Here is an 18684-nt window from a genome sequence, read left to right as displayed (position 1 = left end):
GCCGTGTACCGTTGTTCATCTGGTCGTTTAGCCGCTGGACCCCTGCTGAGGCCCAACGTTGCCCCACCTTTGCCCCGTGGAGGCAGACCAGGAACCCAGTAGGCTTAAGTTACTCGGGCAGGTCCTGCCACCTAATTTCCTGAGATTTCAGTGGCTAGGACCTAAAAAAAAAAAAAAAAAAAAAATTTTATTGTATTTTTATTGCATGCATATATGCGTGCATACAAGCACATATATGCACACATGCACATATGTACATCATACTTGTGCCAACGTCAATCGTGGGGTTGACGTCATTTGAGTTGGGTGCATATATGCATGCATACACATACCAACGGCAATCGTGGGGTTAACGTCGCTTGAGTTGGGCCAGAACGTTGGTGAAGATTTTTGGATGTATTTAGGTGTGTTATTAGTTAGGTGTGTTATTAGTTAGGTGTGTAGTTAGGTGTGTTATTTTGGATGTTATTTAGGTGTGTGGGGCTTCGCTAGCGTGAAAATAGAGAGGGGGGAGGCTGAAGACTGGGGGGAGAGAGATAGAAGTATGGAGCCAATAGGGAAGACAGCCCCAAGTTTCAGTGTGGCATGCCCATGCCCCACCAGAGTAGAAATGAGGGGGGGGCGACGAGAGAATCGTCTCCCCGGGGGAGTAGGGTTTAAAGATGAAGGGGGCTAGGGTGCCCTCTTCAGGCCGCCGTGAGGCTTTGGGAGCTAGGCTGCAGTTTGTTGTCTCTATCTTGTCCCCTTGATTCAGATTGGGACACTCATGAGGCAATCCCTGTCCTTTTTTTTTTTTTTTTTCCGTTGATTCTCTTTTCTTCTTCTTTTTCCCTTCTTCTTTTCTTTATTCCTTTCTTTTCCATTCATTTTCTTTTCTTCCACAGTTTTCTTTTCCAGGAGTTGTCTCTGTCTTATGCGATTTATGTTACTGTACTATCAGTCTCGGTATATGGCAATTAACACCCTTCTCCTTGTGAAGAGGTCCTGTGCATACTGGGAGAGCGCTCGGTACTCCTCTTCCGTGTCAATGAAATGATGTTCAAGTCCTTTGGGGAGATAATGGATTTTCGTGATGAGGGTGCATCTGAGGTCTTCGTATTGTGAGCAGTCGTAAAGGTCGAAAGCTGGGGTGGTCCCAGCTTTCGACCTCCCCGCACGTGCAATTTGGATCAATGACGAGGCAGAAGCTGAACAGTTTCTGGTTGAAGGGTCCATGTCCTGTGAGTAATGAGGTCAGGTGCAAGCCCGGGAAGAACCAGCCCGGTTGCCTTGGGTATATTTTGTTCAGTTCTGAAAAAAATTTACGAGTGATCTCGCCCTTTGTCGTCTCTGTCCATCTTTGTTGCCACTCCTGAGCCTTTGTAGCCGTGCTCTTTCCGTTTTTTGACTGCTTGCTGGGTTGATTGTGAAGTCCTGATGATTTGCGGCCACTCCCTTTATGGTAGTGATCACTTCCCCGTGTTATTCACCATTTCAAATGGGAGACAATGTCACCAGTCGAGGATACCACGTTGGAAGATGGATCACGCCGACTGGAATGCCTTTCGTCATCTGCAACGTTCAATACCACTACAGTCGGCCAGGAGCCAATTAATGAGTCAGTAAAGCACATCACAGAAAGTATGGTCCAGGCAGCGGCAATTGCAATTCCAAGGACATTGTCCCGCTTTCCACATTTTCCAAAACCCTGGTGGAATGGAGAATGCACAGCAGCTAGGAAGGCTCAAAACAAAGCATGGGGAATATTTCTTCCTTGTCCCACCACTGATAATTTAATAGCCTTCAAGCGTGCACGTGCCAAAGCACGGTACATCAGACGTCAGAGCCAAAAGGAATCTTGGATCAGATTTTCATCTTCCCTTACACGGGCTGCCAATACCAAAGCCATCTGGGACAAAGTTCGGAAAATGATGGGCAAATACATCTCGCACCCTTCATCGATCCTGGAACATAATGGATGTACAATTGCAGATCTAACTGCAATTGTAAATACTCTCGGGGAGACATTCGCTAAAGTGTCTTCAGAAACGGCGTACCCCCCATAGTTCCTCGCGCTCAAACAAATGTCAGAAAAACATCACCTGAAGCTGTCCAACAATCGCGAGGAACACAATCAGCCCTTTACACAGTGGGAGCTGAAAGCAGCCCTCTCACTATCCAAGGTGAGTGCTGTTGGGCCAGATGACATCCATTATGAGATGACTAAACACCTTTCATCGGAATCCATGATCGTTTGCTCTGTCTCTATAATAGAATCAACATTGAAGAGACATTTCCGGACTCTTGGCATATTGGCTACCGTCCTTCCCTTTCCGACACCAGGAAAGGATCCAAAACTACCAAAAAATTACCGTCCTGTTGCTCTGACGAGCTGCTTGTGCAAGATCCTGGAAAGAATAGTCAATGCTCGTCTTTTGTGGTATTTAGAAGCTAACCACCTCCTTTCCAGGTTACAATATGGCTTCCAAAGGAACAGATCAACACTTGACCATTTAATCCGCTTGGAAACATCTATACGTAATGCTTTTCTGAAACGTGAGCACCAGGTGTTGGTTTTCTTTGATATGGAAAAAGCGTACTACACGGTTTGGAGATATGGAATTTTAAAAGACATATATAACTTTGGTCTTAGGGGACACATTGCCTTCTTTATTAAAAACTTCCTTGCAGACCGGTCTTTCCAAGTTCGTGTAGGATCCACCCTCTTCCGGCCATTCTGCCAAGAACAGGGAGTTCCACAAGGATCAGTTTTAAGCGTTACGCTTTTTGCTATCAAAGTTAACTCTATAACTGAACAACTTCCTCTAACCGTAAACAATGCCCTTTTTGTAGACGACTTTAGCATCTTTTTGCAGTCATGCAATATGAGGGCCATTGAAAGACAATTGCAGCATGCCATTGACAATGTCACCTCTTGGGCAGTGACAAATGGTTTTAAGTTCTCGCAAGAGAAGACTGTCTGCGTACACTTTTGTCGCAAACGGAACCTTCACCCTGAACCAGAACATAAACTCGGTCAATACATCATTCCAGTAGCACCGGAGACAAAATTCTTGTGGCTCATTTTCGACAATAAGTTGACATTTTTACCCTATATCCGTCAACTGCAGACAAAGTGCACGAGAGGGTCGAACCTCCTACGTGCTATTTCCTCCAATAAATGGAGAGCAGACCGCTCCACTTTACTCAGCGTCTATGGTGCGCTTGTCCGATCTAAACTAGACTATGGGTCCCAAGTGTACGCATCAGCTAGAAACAGCGTACTTAGGTGGCTGGACCCAATTCATCACCAAGCCATCCGTATTGTTACTGGAGCATTTAGAACATCCCCTTTCCAGAGTTTATATGTTGAAGCAACTCAACCACCACTGTCATTCCGACGAAAGCAATTGTCTTTAAAATATACCTTTAAATTAAAATCCCTGCCAGACAACCCTACGTGGACATCCGTTTTCAAGCCACGATGGGAAAACCTATATAACACTCGTCAGACTGCCAACCGGCCTTTTGGTGTTCGTGTCCAAGAGCTGCTCAGAGAGCTAGACATCATGGTAGACAATGTTGCCCAGTCACCAAGGCAACCACTTCCACCCTCGCATGCTCGTTTACCATCATGCGACTTCTCCATTATAAATTGGGGTAAGTCCATAACTTCATCTTCTCTCTACAACCAACTCTACGCTTCCCACCGGGCCGAATATTCCGACTTCTTGCCTGTCTTTACTGATGGCTCGATGTCGGAGTTGTCTATTGGATCTGCTGCTATCTTTCCAGGTCTTTCTATAACTGGAAAGATTCCCCAAGAATGCAGCATATATACAGCTGAGTTGTATGCTATAGAGTTAGCCTTGGACCACATTAAAACCCATAGGTATCAAAGGTGTATGGTGTACACTGACTCTCTAAGTACACTGCAAGCTTTATCGGGTATGAGGTATAATCCTCATCCATTTGTGACCCAAATTCAGCAGACGCTACACTCTCTGTCTGAGTGTTCGTCAGAATACCATCAAATGATGGTAGATCTCAAATAGATCTACTATCTATTTGATTTTTGAGATCTTCGAATAGATCTCAAAAACCTTCAGATCATCTTATCTCCAAAACATACAGCTTATATATAGAAGAAACTTAATCCCCGGTTTACTCAGGAGGGATAATACTACTATACAACCAGGTAGCAAAAATCAAAGTTCAGAAAAAACCAGAAATCAGATCCCGAACTAGGGAGAGGAGCTCTTGTTTCACGTACGAATTTAAACCCCATTGGGACACGCCGTATGACAGAATACCTAATGAAATTCCCCACATCCCCTAGAGATTTCGACTTCAAAAGCTGATGCACGGTTGGAATGCCAATATTTATCGCATCCTCCAAGATTATTATTTTTTAATCTCTAAACCTGCAGTACTATGGACTCTGTTTTCACCATTTTGCTTTTATTTTTCAGGAACAGGGCAAATCCTATTTGTCAAACTATAATTTTTAGCAGTTAAATGCAGTCCATGCCTGAAAAATTCACAGAAATAATATATCAGTAGTTCAAATAAAGCTGAATTCTACAGCGGTTTCGTCGGCTTTCACACTCATTGTCTACTTTATCAACCTTACATTGAAAATAAATAAACTTCTAAATGTAAAGTTTTGTACCCGGTGTTATTTTCAGTCATTTTAAAACAACCTTTCCTGATACTGGTTCTACCTTCAAATGATCAGACTTTGACAGCCTTCCCTGCACCCCATCGTAACATGTCATTAAGGAAAATTAGATACAGGAGGTATCCCTGAGGAACTCAAGTAGCTTCACTGGCACGCTTTGAGAATGTCCATTTATGACCACTGTGTACCTCGTATCTTTTAGGCAGTCCTTAATCCAATGAACTATGTTGGGAATAATTCCAGTTGCTATTCAAGTTTATATAACAGCCTTTTATCCGGAAACGTATCAAAAGCATTGCTGAAGTCAATGTAGGCAAATAATATCGAAGCTTGTTTTGGGAATCAACTGTTTTGACTCTTTAAAAGGATTATTATTAGACTTAAAATGTATGGATTTCAAAATCTTCGAGTTATTATCTTACCTTGCTTTCTCATTAATGATACTTGCTATTGAAATGTTGGAACAAAGTCTTTTAAGTTATTATAGATATTTTACCATTAGGGTGACCCATCTTTTGAACAAGGTCCTCTAGTGAAGTAACATATTAATATGCTTTCATCGAGTGAGATTTCTCTTGGTCAGATTCAGTGGCTAATGTATGGTACTTAATGCAATCCGCTTTCGAGGACTGAATTAACAAGTATTTCTCTTGAGTGAAATTTCGCATTCTATGAAACTCCAAAACAAAGGAACCGCAGGATTCTAATGTTCTAAAGCCGATTTAGAACAACGAAGCTTCCGACTTCGGTAAACATATTAGTAATTCCAAGAAGAAGATGGAATTACTAATATGCTTACTATAGTACTTCAAATGTTATGTAAACTGGTAAGTCTTAAGCTTCCAATCTCGTTTAATCGATGTCAGACAGAAAACTTTAGTGAAAGTTAAAATGCCAAACTAGGTAAAAAACTGTTTCTACGATTCCAGGAATGAATTATTTAGAAAAAATATTTAAAATACGGCAATAGAAGAATTCATCCATTATATCAGCTCCATAAAATCTTAGCATTTCGCTTTTTTAAGGAAATCAAAGCACCATTCAAATCTTGTAAAATTTTTAAATGAACGCAGAAAATCCTTGGACTTTTTTTATGAAAATCCCAAACACGAGAGGTATTATAACCTATAGTACTTGGTATCGTGCATGGGTTGAAGGTTGAGAAGATGAAAGGAGATATTTGTTAACATTTGACTTAAATTTATGTAGATTTTAATTTTACCGAAGTATCTATGAAGGGAGGATGTTCCAGAAAACCGAAGTTGAAGGAATAATTGAGGAAAGAAAAGTTGGTTCTCTGAGTTTGAAGTCGGACAGCAAAAGGATGCTGATTGGTTGAGGCACGAGTTCGGACTGGTTTGGAAGAAAGAGCAGAAATTATAGAAGCAAATTCAAAGGAGTGTGCCCATGGAAGATTCTATAGAAAAGGCATGCAGCAGAAACAGAACGTCTATGAGACAGAGTGGAGAGATTCTGTGAGCTGTGAGAGATGAGTCATTAATTAATCTAACTGCCCTCTTCTGAATGGAATCTAGAAGCCTGAGAGAGGTTTTGGAGGCACTTCCCCAGATGTGGGAACAATATTCCATGGTAGGTCGGATTTGCGAACGGAAAAGAAACCCTAGTTTTTTTAAATGCAGAGGAAGCAATATGTGTGATGTGCTTATGCTAAGAGAGATTAGAAGGCAGATTGAAGTTAGATTGTAATCCCTAAGGGAGATATGTGATCTTGTCTAGAAATCTGAGTGTCATCAAAGATAAGCATAGGAGCAGAAGAATATATTTTGCGATATATAAAGCAGGATTGAGTTTTATAAGGATTGAAATTGACTAAGTTATGTTTGCCTCACTGGAACGTTATCTGGAGATCAGAATTTAGAGAATTGGTAGCGGATATTCGAGTAGTTGAAGCTGTTTATGCAGGCCAAGGTTTCTCAAATTGGAAGATGGAATGCAATGTGCTGTCATCAGCAAAACTATAGATAGGATTTCCAGTCAATGGAAGAAGGTCATTAATATACAAGAGGAAAAGAGTGGGAAAAATAACTGAATCTTGGGGAACATCTACATTAGTGGTGAAGTTAGAAGACCGAGAGCCATTTACTATCACCCGCAGTGAGCAGCCAGAGAAAAACCTGGATACACAATTGGAAAAACATAAGATGGAAGCTTATTTAGACGATCTTTATACTATACCAAACACGTCAAAAGCCTTTGAAATGTCGAGAGCAACTGCTTGAGTTTTACCAGACTTTCCCCATTAAATTTGTCCACAGGTAGGTAACATAAGACCAGTGGATCAACACTAACGGAATTCATACTGGTGATCATTGATCAGATGGAAGGCTTCTAGATAGTTTTAGAGTTAGTGGTTAATAGATTTCTCCATTAGTTTAGAAATTGTAGAAATAAGTGCAATGGGACGATAATTGATTAGGTGGGATTTGTCACATTTGTCACCCTTTTTTAGGAACTGGCTGGATATGAGCAAATTTCCAAGAAGGGAAAACACCTGTGGAATAAGAAAATGAAAAAGGCGACTCAGAACAGCTCGAGTTTTTCGTCCAGAAAAACAAACAACTCGCCCATAGAACACCACGGATAATTAACGGACATAATACACAATGCACGGCAGATAAATTTAAATATTCGGGTGGCCTAATACAATAGTTTGAATACATTGATTGGAAAACCAAAATTTAGATAAAGGACGAGATTTTAAGGTGGAGTGTGAAATAGAGGGTTCCATCCCTACAAGAATAATTTCACTGACACGATCTTTTTTTTTTTTTTTTTTATGTAAACCTCAAACACGAGAGGTATTAGAACCTATAGTACTTAGTACCGTGCTTGGGTTGGAGGTTGAGAAAACGAAAGAAGATATTTGTTGACATTGGACTTGAACTTCTGTAGACTTTAATTTTTAGGAAATACGTATGAAGAAAGGTTGTTCCAGAAAACTGCAGTTGAATGAATAAACGAGGAAGATGAAAAGTTGGTTCTGTGAGATTGAAGTTGGACAGTAAGTGGATGTTGGCTGGTGGCGGCACGTGTTCGGACTGTTTTGAAAGAGAGAGCGGGAATTATAGAAGCTAATTCAGAAGAACAGTGCCCATGGAAGTATCTGTAGAAGAGGCATGCAGCAGAAACAGTGCGTCTATGAGAAAGCGAGTGGAGAGACTCTGTTAGAGATGAATCATTAATTAACCTAACTGCCCTCTTCTGAATGGAATGAAGAAGACTGAGAGGTTTTGGGGGCACCACCCCAGATGTGGGAACAGTATTCCATGGCAGGGCGGATTTGCGATTTATACAGAGTGAGCAGCTGTTTGGAAGAAAAGTAACGCCGAGAGCGAAAGAGAAAACCAAGTTTTTTAGATGCAGAGGAAGCAATATTTGTAATGTGCTTGTGCCAAGAGAGATTAGAAGTCAGGGTAATCCCCAAAAGAGATATATCATTTTGCCTAGAAATCGGAGTGTCACTAAAGATAAGCATAGGAGCAGAAGAATCCTCTTTGCGAGATATAAGACAAGACTGAGTTTTAGAAGGGTTGAAATCAACTAAGTTGTCTTTTCCCCACTGGAGAATTACCTGAAGATCGGCATTTATGGAATTGGTAGCAGATTTTCGAGAAGTTGAAGCTGATTGAGCAGGGCAAGGATTCTAAAAATGGAAAGTAGAATGCAATGTGCTATCATCGGCAAAACTATGGATAGGATTTCCAGTCAATGGAAGAAGGTCATTAATATTGATATTAATATTAATATCAATTAATATTTATATATTAATTTATTAATATATAAATGCTGACATAAGAAGATTTGAAACAGTAATTCGACGAAGAAAAAGAAGAAAATAAATCTCGCAGATCATCCCATTTTGCATTCTTGTAATGCCAAACAACACCAGGTTGAGATCCACGAGAGAAAGACTCCATTGGAAAAGAGACTATCACCAAGTCGTGAGTTGAGGTGCCTAGAGGATCCCCCCCTCACCTCAACCGTGAACTTAGATGGTTTTTTGTGAGAAAAAATATCAAGCATGTTGACTGTGTGGTTAAGTTAGTCTGGTATTCTCGTAGAACAATCTGTGCGAGGTTATTGGCAATTGCAAAAAATTCAGCATCTCAACCATCTGGCTTCCGTTTTCTAGTTAAACCGACATTTGGACAATTGAGATGAGCTGGAGTTGGACTGGAGAAAGTAAAGTTTCAAAGAGAGGAAGTCAAAGAGTTCCAAGTGTTTAGTGGAGTTGAGAATACGATAGAGGCAACAGATGAATTTGACAGAATGTGGTAGAGAGATTTTAAGTCAGAGAAGATCGAAAAGAGAGATTCCAAATATCACTTCTGTGATAGGGAATATCAGAGCGGAGAGAATCACACAGCAAATACTTTGGACAACTGAGATGAGCAGTGGTTGAATTAGCTGATAATATGGATTTTGTCAGAAAAAGTACGTGGGGCTTGAAGACTACAAGTGGAAATGGACATCATTAAAATTGGAACTGGTACCACGTATATTTGTGAAATGAATGGGGAATTCCTTGGGAGGTTTAGATCTTTTTTAGATAGGTTTGTTCTATTATTCTGATTATTCATGTTGCAATCAGTAGTAAGAAAAGGAAGGTAGGGAGGACATGTATGAAGTAATGAAATTTTTGGATATGGCGTACACACAACAAGAATATACCCAGCTCCGACAATGTCCCCCGCATATACACTATTCGGACTCCCTCCAGTCACTATCTGGCAGGGTAGAGGCAGTGAGATTATACGCTAGCTGATCCGGAAGCCTGCTAGAGAGTTATCAATAGGGTGGGTGCGATGGACTATCGAGCTGACGACCTGCGAACACCAGTTTAGAGCTGTGTCCTCGAAATGTATAGTAGATTGGATCTCGCTATGATGTCCATCATAAACTCAAAAGGCATCAATCGTAATTCATGATAGAAGAGATTGGGGGTGGGGTTGCCGGAGCTTTTTTGAACTGTCTCATCCTTTAACGCCCACATTGAATAAAATATTTAAATACATCTCGAGCTAATGATATTTATGCATCATCTCTCAATGTTATAATCAAGTAATGTCTGTTTCTTGCAAATCAGGATTTTCTTATTGGGGACACGAGCGAAGTTGTTCCAACTTCGCTCGTGTCCCCAATAAGAAAATCCTGACTCAAAAATTCATATAGTAATGTTTACTGATTATTTTCAGGGTACTTTAAAAATAATATTCAAGACGTTGAGAGTAGCAGATGCAAATGAATAGTAAGAAATTGTCGGTGAACTCAACAACTTCAATATACACTGTTTTTTTTTTTTTTTTTGCTATTGAAGAAAAAAGTCATTGTGAACTTATTTCAATAATAATTCATAAATTCTAATAGTATTTCTAATCTGGTTTAAGTCACCTTTTGTTGAAATGTTGTCCTAAAGCTCAAATCGGAAATCCAAAACTAGTTTTGGAATGCAAACCAGCTGGAAATTAAATTTTCCTTCTTCGCGTGTTAGCATTTTTCAAACAAAAAAAAAAAAAAACATGTAAAAGCGCTGTAGAATAATATTTAATTTTAATATTATCACTTTTTTTAAGGGAACTAAGACGTTTTGTTTAAATAAACACAAAGGCTTTTCATATTATTTTAAAATTCATTTGACTCGAAGCTTGCATGTATCTGTTTCTATGAAAACCTTTAAAATTGTTTTGATACTGTTTTTTCCAATTATAATAATGCGATTGTGGGGAAAGATATATTCTTCGTATGCTCTTTAATTAAGCACCTGCAGTGGCACTGTTATTGAACATATGTTGTTTGTCTTCTATTTAATGTTATTAGAAAATCATTACCAAGTCTTCCTCTAACGCAATATTAAAGATGCTACTCGTCTGCTGCACAACTGAAAACTTGTTTGTTCGTGTGCTGAAAAAGTTAACAATTGTCTGTTTCATCCGCAGCACAACCGAACAATTGTCTGTTTCATCCGCAGCACAACCGAACAATTGTTGTATGTTTCGTCTGTATCATCTGCAGCACAACCGAACAATTGTTGTATGTTTCGTCTGTATCATCTGCAGCACAACCGAACAATTGTTGAATGTTTCGTCTGTTGCATCTACAGCACAACCGAACAATTGTTGTCTGTTTCGTCTGGCATGCAGTTCGTAGAAAAAAGTTATCCATTCATTTGCTTTTGCTTTTATTACAGAACAGTGAAGAAATTCAGTTACAGCTGCTCACTGCTATTTAAATAGTCTGCGTAAAATTTCTCTAAATGTGGCCTGAGTCCTACATTTTAATTTCTTCTTGTATTGTTGGCTGAATCACACGACTCAATTGATCTCTACAAATCTCCAATCTGTCTTTTGCTTGACACATTCATTACTTATTGAAACGAAACACATCCATCCATTTGGTGTTCTTTCAACTCTCCTATAAACCAGAGAGTAGCGTTCGCTCCCACTCACATGTTCTTCGCTGCTTCGAACCCGTGGGAGCCCATTTTGCGGTTGTGTGCAGAGGCAATTTCGCTTCGGGTAACTCTTTCACAGCGCGCGCGAATAAACAAATACATCACCGCGTGAAATGGGTAGTGCGTGACATCCACTTGACATTGGCAGAGTTCAGGGACGCGTTTACGAATAACAGATGGCTGTACCGTACGGGGATATTTGGAATACTTGTACATGTTTATGTACAGAATAGCCATCTTCGGTCATTCCTGAGCCTGCCGAAATGCTTAATCCATTCTATATTTTCTAGGTGTGGGTTGGTAAGAACTGCTGAAAGGCGTTTCCAGAACCATTTTTCACTCCTTAATAAAAAAGAGTGAAAAAAACGAAAGTTATCTCTCTTCCATGATTACAATGAATTGTTTTTGTTTTGGAGAAAGCGCACGTTGTCACACGATTTCGTGTGTGTGCGTGTGTGTCTGTACGCGTGCGTGCATATTGATCATTTATTAATCGTCTCTAATCTTTCGCGATAAATTTTGACAGTTATGATAACCAGTCATACAAAGTGGGTTGACAGCAGATTAAGTTATCTGTAAGTAGTTGGTGTGTGTGTCATTTAAATAATAATTGAATTTTTGGTATTGAACACACTAATCAATCTTGGGTACTTACCGAAAATACTGACGTCATCTGATGTAATTATCGAACCAATATAAAACGATAAGTGATTGATACTGTTGTTTTTGTATAGTCCTTTAAACATGTAGAAATGGGACGAAATATTTAAACAAGCTTCCTCCCCCCCACCTCTTGTACCATATTTGTATGCACAGTTGATTCTCATTTGCCGGTGGAAGGGATGTATTGAAAGAGGACAAGTCAGCAAAAGGGGGAAAATCTTAAATGTACGTGTCAATAAATTAGATTTATTGAAAGTCAAGATAAAATTTTTGCACATTTTTGTTCCCTCCAAATTCTTAGAACCCAAAAACTGACCTGATGACAGATTTAAATAAGGAATTCGGAAACGTCGCCATTTTAATTTGGATTTTGGAACTGACTGGGACAAAAATTTTAAATTTCTTTTGGAAAGTTTATCCTGGCCTCTCCCATCAATTAATCGAATTTAAGAGTTAAGAGTTAAGATTTGGCAAAGTGTTTTCTTTAAAGTTAATATATTTTCACTTTCTTTTTATTTCTGATGGTCTGATCGCGATACTAAATTCATTAAGTTTAATTGTCGAAGCTTTTCCAAAATTAAGGGTTTTTTCCCCCTTTGTTTTTCGTTTTGACATTTCTCATCTTTCAATAGATCTGCTCCACACGACACTAAAAACAATCAAAAAGAAGAAAACAAACTAAAATGAAAAGGAACAGTAATTGAAGTAGTTTCCAATAAGAGAACAGCTTGTTGGATTCCTCAAATCGCTAAGTGGTTATTACACAAACTGGATTGTTGGCACAGAAATAACTGAGGGTTGAATACTTATACAATTCTGTTTAAAAGGGCTCTTGTCTACACCCCCTTATTCTGGTGTTCTTCTGATGCCGCAAATGGCCAAGCCAGAGCAATAAATGACCGCATCTCTTAGTTTTCTGTCGACACGCCACATGATTTTCAACAAATCAAGAAGCCCAAGTTAAAGGATATCGTTATTAAAAAGATCTTGATTGACACGCTGTCATTTGGTCCTACTAGAGAAAGGTTTTAGATGTGTTTAATCACTGTCGACGTAATACAGCGATCTAGTTACACTACTTCCTTGGATGCCAAGTGGGAGCTGTTACTCGATCAATTGGTCTCTGTTCGTCAACAGTCTGTATCCTTTGGAAAAGGGAACTTCGCGATTATTGGATAGAAGACTCAGCATTAATTGTGGAAATCCCAAAAAAGACTCGCTTAGCCCAAACCTTTGAGTACATTCCAGACTTAGACCATGGAAACAAGAACATGGGATGTTTGAGCTGTTTATTGTTAAAGCAAGGTATGTAGAGAGTTTTGTTTGGCTGTTTTTCTAAAGAAGTACTCGAATAAGAAAGAGAAATCTTATTTAGAACGATATAAATGTTTTTATGCAATGTTTATTGCTGAGAGAAGGACTGACAAACTTTATTTTTTTTTTCAATAAACGTATTTTTGGGTCATTTGGTTGTCTTTTTCCTTAAGAAAAACATTCATTTGTTTTTTTTGGATCGAGAACCAATTATTTAAGATATTACTTTGTGTGTAGGTGGTGTGCCTGTGATGAAATTTCATAGGTAAACAATGCGGGATAGTAATTTGTTTTCCTTCTCCGTTTTCTTTCGTAAAATGATGAAAAAAGTTTAACTTTTTTCGAAATTTCCCTTCACTCAAATTACATCTGAAATGAGTTTCCTATTTTCCCGAAAAACAAAATATTCGTTTGAAATTAGATAAATTCTGAGAAAAACATCGCCGAAAGCACTGAACTATATTTAGTTCATAGGGTTAATACGAAATTTGACGCTTCAGTCTTTATTTTACCAAAAAATTGAGACATATTAATGTCTTCAAAAAGTCAGTCAGTATTTTGGATGGCATCTATTAAACTTTTATCAGATACAAATGTAATACTGGCGTTTTAGATTTGAGCCTGGGATATTATTGCTCGAAGCACTCTGGTATATTGGCTTCTGGCCTTGGTCTGCGATTCAAAATACCATGTATATATCAAGAAAATAAAGCGAAAGGTTTGGTAATACGAGCAAGACTTTGGATTCAACATACGTTGTGCTCAATTCACTAAACAACTGATAAATTATCTCCATTAGATACTCCATGTACGTGTACACATGCAACGTGCAAACTAATGATATTTCAAGAGAATTTCTTTTAAAATTCAAATGACTTTCTAAAGTAAGAAATCTGGGATAACTGTTTCGAGGAGTTGTTGGGCCAGTTTAGAGGGGTCACTGTGGTTTAGCAAGTTAAGAATCACTGTCTCACGATATTTGGGAGAAATCATTGTTCATTTGCCCAATGGAGTCGTTTCTGTATCGACTTCCTTCAAATATCATTTAAGATTACGAATCCATTGATTTTTTTTTTCATCTTAGGCCGCGAATATCAACGGAAATATATCCTTATGGATGCTGCAGATAAGGTGGACAAAGTTCCTCTTAGAGATGGATTTATTCACACATCGTATAACAGAGTCTTTAAAGCCTGAAATTTCTCATCTTGGCTACTGAAAGATTCCAAACTGTTTCTGCGAGTAGAAATCAGCATTTCAACAAGAGTTATTGGATATCCTGGCGAAACATCATGACACGCGATAAAGCTCCACAGGAGATGCACGAAAGAAAATAAACAGATGCTTGTAACACAGCCGGCGTATTTCCTCGCGTACCATACAAAATCTGTTTAGAGATAAAAAAAAAAAGAGCCCGGTAGTAATACTTGAAAATGCTGGTTCGCTCTTTTACTTTTTTTACTTCTTTTTGCTAACAAGTGCAGCGTTTGTAATGATTTTTCTCTAGGTTTTCATCCCAGGCAGCGAGAGAATCTCTTTCAATTGTTGAGCCTTGGAGGGGAAAATGTGGAGGCGAGTTGCCATGGTAACCGTTGGACCAACGGATAATGCTATCTATCTCTTGCGTGCATATTTTGAAAGAAGAGTTAAGTTTTTTGCCCGATATCAGCGGGGAAAAAAATTAAATAAATGTACAACGATTCAAATAATAAATGAAATTATGAAATGCTCTTGTACAAAATACTTCATTCTTCTAAAGTCTTATTCATTCTACATCTTCCAATAGGTAATTAATTTCCAACGAGGTTAATTAACGCGTCATAACCTTGAGAGGTAGTTGCTTTTATAAACAAGTTCAGTGTCCTATTTTAAACGCTTCCTAATTTTGTGCCTGAAGACACTTTTTTTTTGTTTTAACTGGGAAATATAATTTCTCTAATTATCCTCTACCAATATAAGATTCCTATTTTTATTTACAATCTCAGGAGGGCATAATTGTTTGTTTTTAATCAATCGACGCATTTTTAGTAAAGGAAGAATATTCTCTGCATATTTCTAAAAGGATCGGAACCAGTTTATAGTTGATCACCTCAATACCACTTCTTTTCTCTGTCCTTTGACTCAGTGCCATAAACGTCATTCAATTCCAAGGTCAACTGCTTCATTAAAATTGATTCGGCGTGTTAACTCCATATTTGGTCTTAATTGAATGAATAAATATACTGCCTCACAGAATTCATTAAGCCACCTAGCAGGCCATCTTTTGGCTGACAATGATAAGTGCATGTGAAGCAGTATCTCTGCTTTAAAGGTTGTTATAAATTAGTTTTTACCACTGAAGGAATTTAAAAAAAACGAGCGATGGAATATTGTTGAATGTTTATAAAAGAGCAGATGTAATGAATTCTACCTTTGAAGAACCCACAGAGCTTCGTTCAAATTTTTTGTAAAGCAATATTCGTTTCGTTCCTTGTTTGTCGTTATGGCAACCAGAATGAAGGAAAAAAAGGGCTAGGAAATGACAAGTTGTTCAACTAGACTGCGCATTCATATGGAATTTCGTTTTCATCTCATGAGATGTTTTCTTTGTGAATGTCGCAATTGAAATTTTATTTATTTTAATCCCGTATTTTTAAATATTTAAAAACTTGATCGTTTGAAAACGAATGGGTTGGTTTTTTCTATCCCCGTTTGTTTTTACTGGATCTCTTATTTCCATGCGTGCATAATATTTAGAAATTTATTATAATTTGGGGTTTTTTTGCGCATTTCTTCGATGGAAAATAGCATTAAAATTCGCTGCCGTCATTCAGATGACTAAAATCTCACTTCACGCTGAACATAGCTAAGAAATCAAAATTATAATCTTAAGTATTGCTTAAAGGACACGTGCATATACACAGAGAATTTTAGAAAATCTTCCAGTTACTGACTTGATTCGAACTCAGAGCTCTCCAGTAAAGTAGCAGGCAACCCACTAAGCTGGCATGGAAGACTGAAGACTCGGCAAGACCAGGAAGTACACAATTCTTGCGAGTTCGCATCCATCCCATGGTGGAATAACTCCCGCAAAAATTTCAACTTATGTTATGGATATATCAGTTGGACTTAGTGATGTTCACTAAGTCCAAGTTCAGTCTATAGTCAGAATATCGACGTTTAATCATCTGGATAGAGAAAGAGAAATTTTCGCCGAAGCTAACCCATAAACAGTTGCTGAGATGATCAGATGGGCTTGAACAATGACTACTCCGTGATGTACGGACGAAGTTCTTGAAGTCTGCGTTGGAATCTTTGTGGGTAGAGTTGGACGGACCCCAATTCCTTCCTCAGCTAGTTGCGCTCTATACTCTCCACCATAGAGTGCCACTAGTGGAGAAATCTTTTCAGAAATGGAGTATCAAAGTGAGAATATCTTGTGGAGTGGCCACCGAGGTCTCCAATCTCAATCCCACTGTGCATGGATGGGATGTTCTAGTCGTAGCGCCTTTTTCACCACCCAGAAACAAAACCTTACATGAGTTACGAGCAACCTTTCTGAAAGTGGTCTCGTTAACAGCATAATAGTTAGTTGTGTGTTGCCTGGATGTTGCTTATTTATTTTATTTTTTTTTCTCATTTATGCCTTAACTTTCGTCCACCACCGTAATATCAAATATTCTTTTTTCTTATTTTTATATCAATTGCTGAAGAGCGATGAACGATAGCTTATGCTGAACTGTCAGTTTGTTTTAGTATTTTTTAATTAGATTTATTTCCTTCCGCAAACTTTGCCCTCAAAGCTTATCTTATCATCAAGAATGGACCAGTAATGGATTTCAACTGAGCTTCGTGTTTCGCCGCTACATTTCAATAGCTATTGCATGATAAGAATATTGCTCAGAGAAACCTTGAACAAGTTGGTGAGGCGATGTTTGATGGTATATTATTCGAAGTTGTCTACCGCTTTTCATTAACGCGTTTAGGATCAAGAAAATTTTGCTTGTTGACTGTCATTTAACTCGTGCCTTGAAATATTTATTACTAAAACCAAGAAGGCATGTTGCACACAATAAATACTGTTTTATGTGTCTTTAGGGACGTAGAGCGATGATTTGGAAGAAACTTTCCTCTTCATTCATGCCTTATGTATAAGTTGCCTGCCATGGGAGAGGAGACTTCTGTGCGACTTCCTCTGTTGTGGATATTTCTATTGCATGTAATTATAGGTAAGTTTCTTAAGCACTTACTTCTGAGTACCATTCTCTCACCGAAAAAAAAATTCCTCCTGTCGAGAAGAGATCCAAACTCGAGAATTTTCCATACGGTTCAGAAAGAGCGATTTCTAAAGTTGCGTTAGCCACCTGGGGCGGTCATTCTGAAAACCCTAGTTGGTTCCCCTAAGTGCGCCTATGTTTTTGTCCAATAATTCATTTCTGCTGTAGACTCCTGCTTCATGGACACTATATAGTCGCTTATACCTGACGGTTTCAACAACCTGATACACTGATTATCCTCTAGTGTTCATCAGTACATTAAGGGATCATGTTTCTCGAATAAACTGACGCAATAGGTGGGTTATCTTTAAGTCATCTTCTTCCTCACTGAGAAATATTCAAATTAATTCGATTACCAATCTACAGCAGATTATGATTACATTATAATGTACATGCAATGTCCAGGAAGGATGTTTTACTTAATGAATGCATAAACTTATTGGATTTATCCGTTAAAGTGTACAAAAATAGTAAGACTCTCCAGTTTTCACAAGTGGACCTCGACACCCACCCATTTTAGAGGAAATATATGCTCTAAATGTTAATTCTGCCCTTCTCCTGTAAAGAATTATTTCCGGTAAGACACATTTTTCTCTTTCAAATGATAAAAGTTATATTAAATACAAATCGATCATAAAATAACTTCCCGCGATGAATTCATATTTTATAGAGAAACGTTTACATAATATTTCAAAGGAACACAAAATATTACTCAATGTCGTCTTCTGATTACATTCTTTTAAATCTAACGTTTGGTTTTGTAAAAAAAAACTGGGAGAAAACACTCAGCCAGTGAGCTCAGCTGAGAATGTTTTCTCGAGAAGGTTGGTTAAACTTCGATGGATATTAATGAAATTCCACCTTGTTCGAATATGGTTCTGTCCAGGACGCGTCATTCGTTTAATTCAGGTAAAGCGACACCTGAATATAACCTGTTTTTATCTCCCCCTGTTTTATCTTTCTCTTACAGTGTTTGGGTACCACCCCTCTGGCCCCGGGTGCCAAGCGTTATAGTGATCAAGCAATTTCCTGAGTGATTATTAGAGCGTCTTCTCAAAGATATAGTTCTGTTTCAGTTATAAAAGTTTTCTTACTTTCCTATTATTAGGCAACTTAGTCTTACAAATCGTAAGCTAGTTTAAGAAAGGAAAAACCACCTTTCTTCTTTTTTCCTTAAATTAACGTACTAACTTTTATACCGCTTGGTCACTCTAGCGGCACTGCTCCTGCCTCCCCGTGGCGGGGCCGGTAACCTGGGAGAAGAAATCCACTCTCCCAGGGCTGAAAGGAGCAAAGATGGATAAAAATATGTATCCACC

General features: G+C 38.5%; 1 protein-coding gene across 1 annotated transcript in view; it reads left to right on the top strand.

The window, feature by feature from the left end:
- LOC150091351 (uncharacterized) overlaps positions 1 to 18684 on the top strand; it is a 101343-nt gene that overhangs the window by 35581 nt on the left and 47078 nt on the right. Inside the window, exon 2 of the mRNA XM_090383368.1 lies at positions 17187 to 17317. Within this exon, the coding sequence (XP_090239494.1) occupies positions 17236 to 17317 (82 nt within the window). The 5' untranslated portion in view covers positions 17187 to 17235. The remainder of the gene's footprint in view (positions 1 to 17186; positions 17318 to 18684) is intronic.

Source organism: Mastigoproctus giganteus, chromosome 1 (assembly GCF_048544385.1).
Source record: "Mastigoproctus giganteus isolate SK-2022 chromosome 1, ASM4854438v1, whole genome shotgun sequence".
Classification (NCBI taxonomy): Eukaryota; Metazoa; Arthropoda; class Arachnida; order Uropygi; family Thelyphonidae; genus Mastigoproctus; species Mastigoproctus giganteus.
The sequence above is the reverse complement of the archived record's forward strand: the minus strand, read 5'-3'. Positions and strand labels throughout refer to the sequence as shown.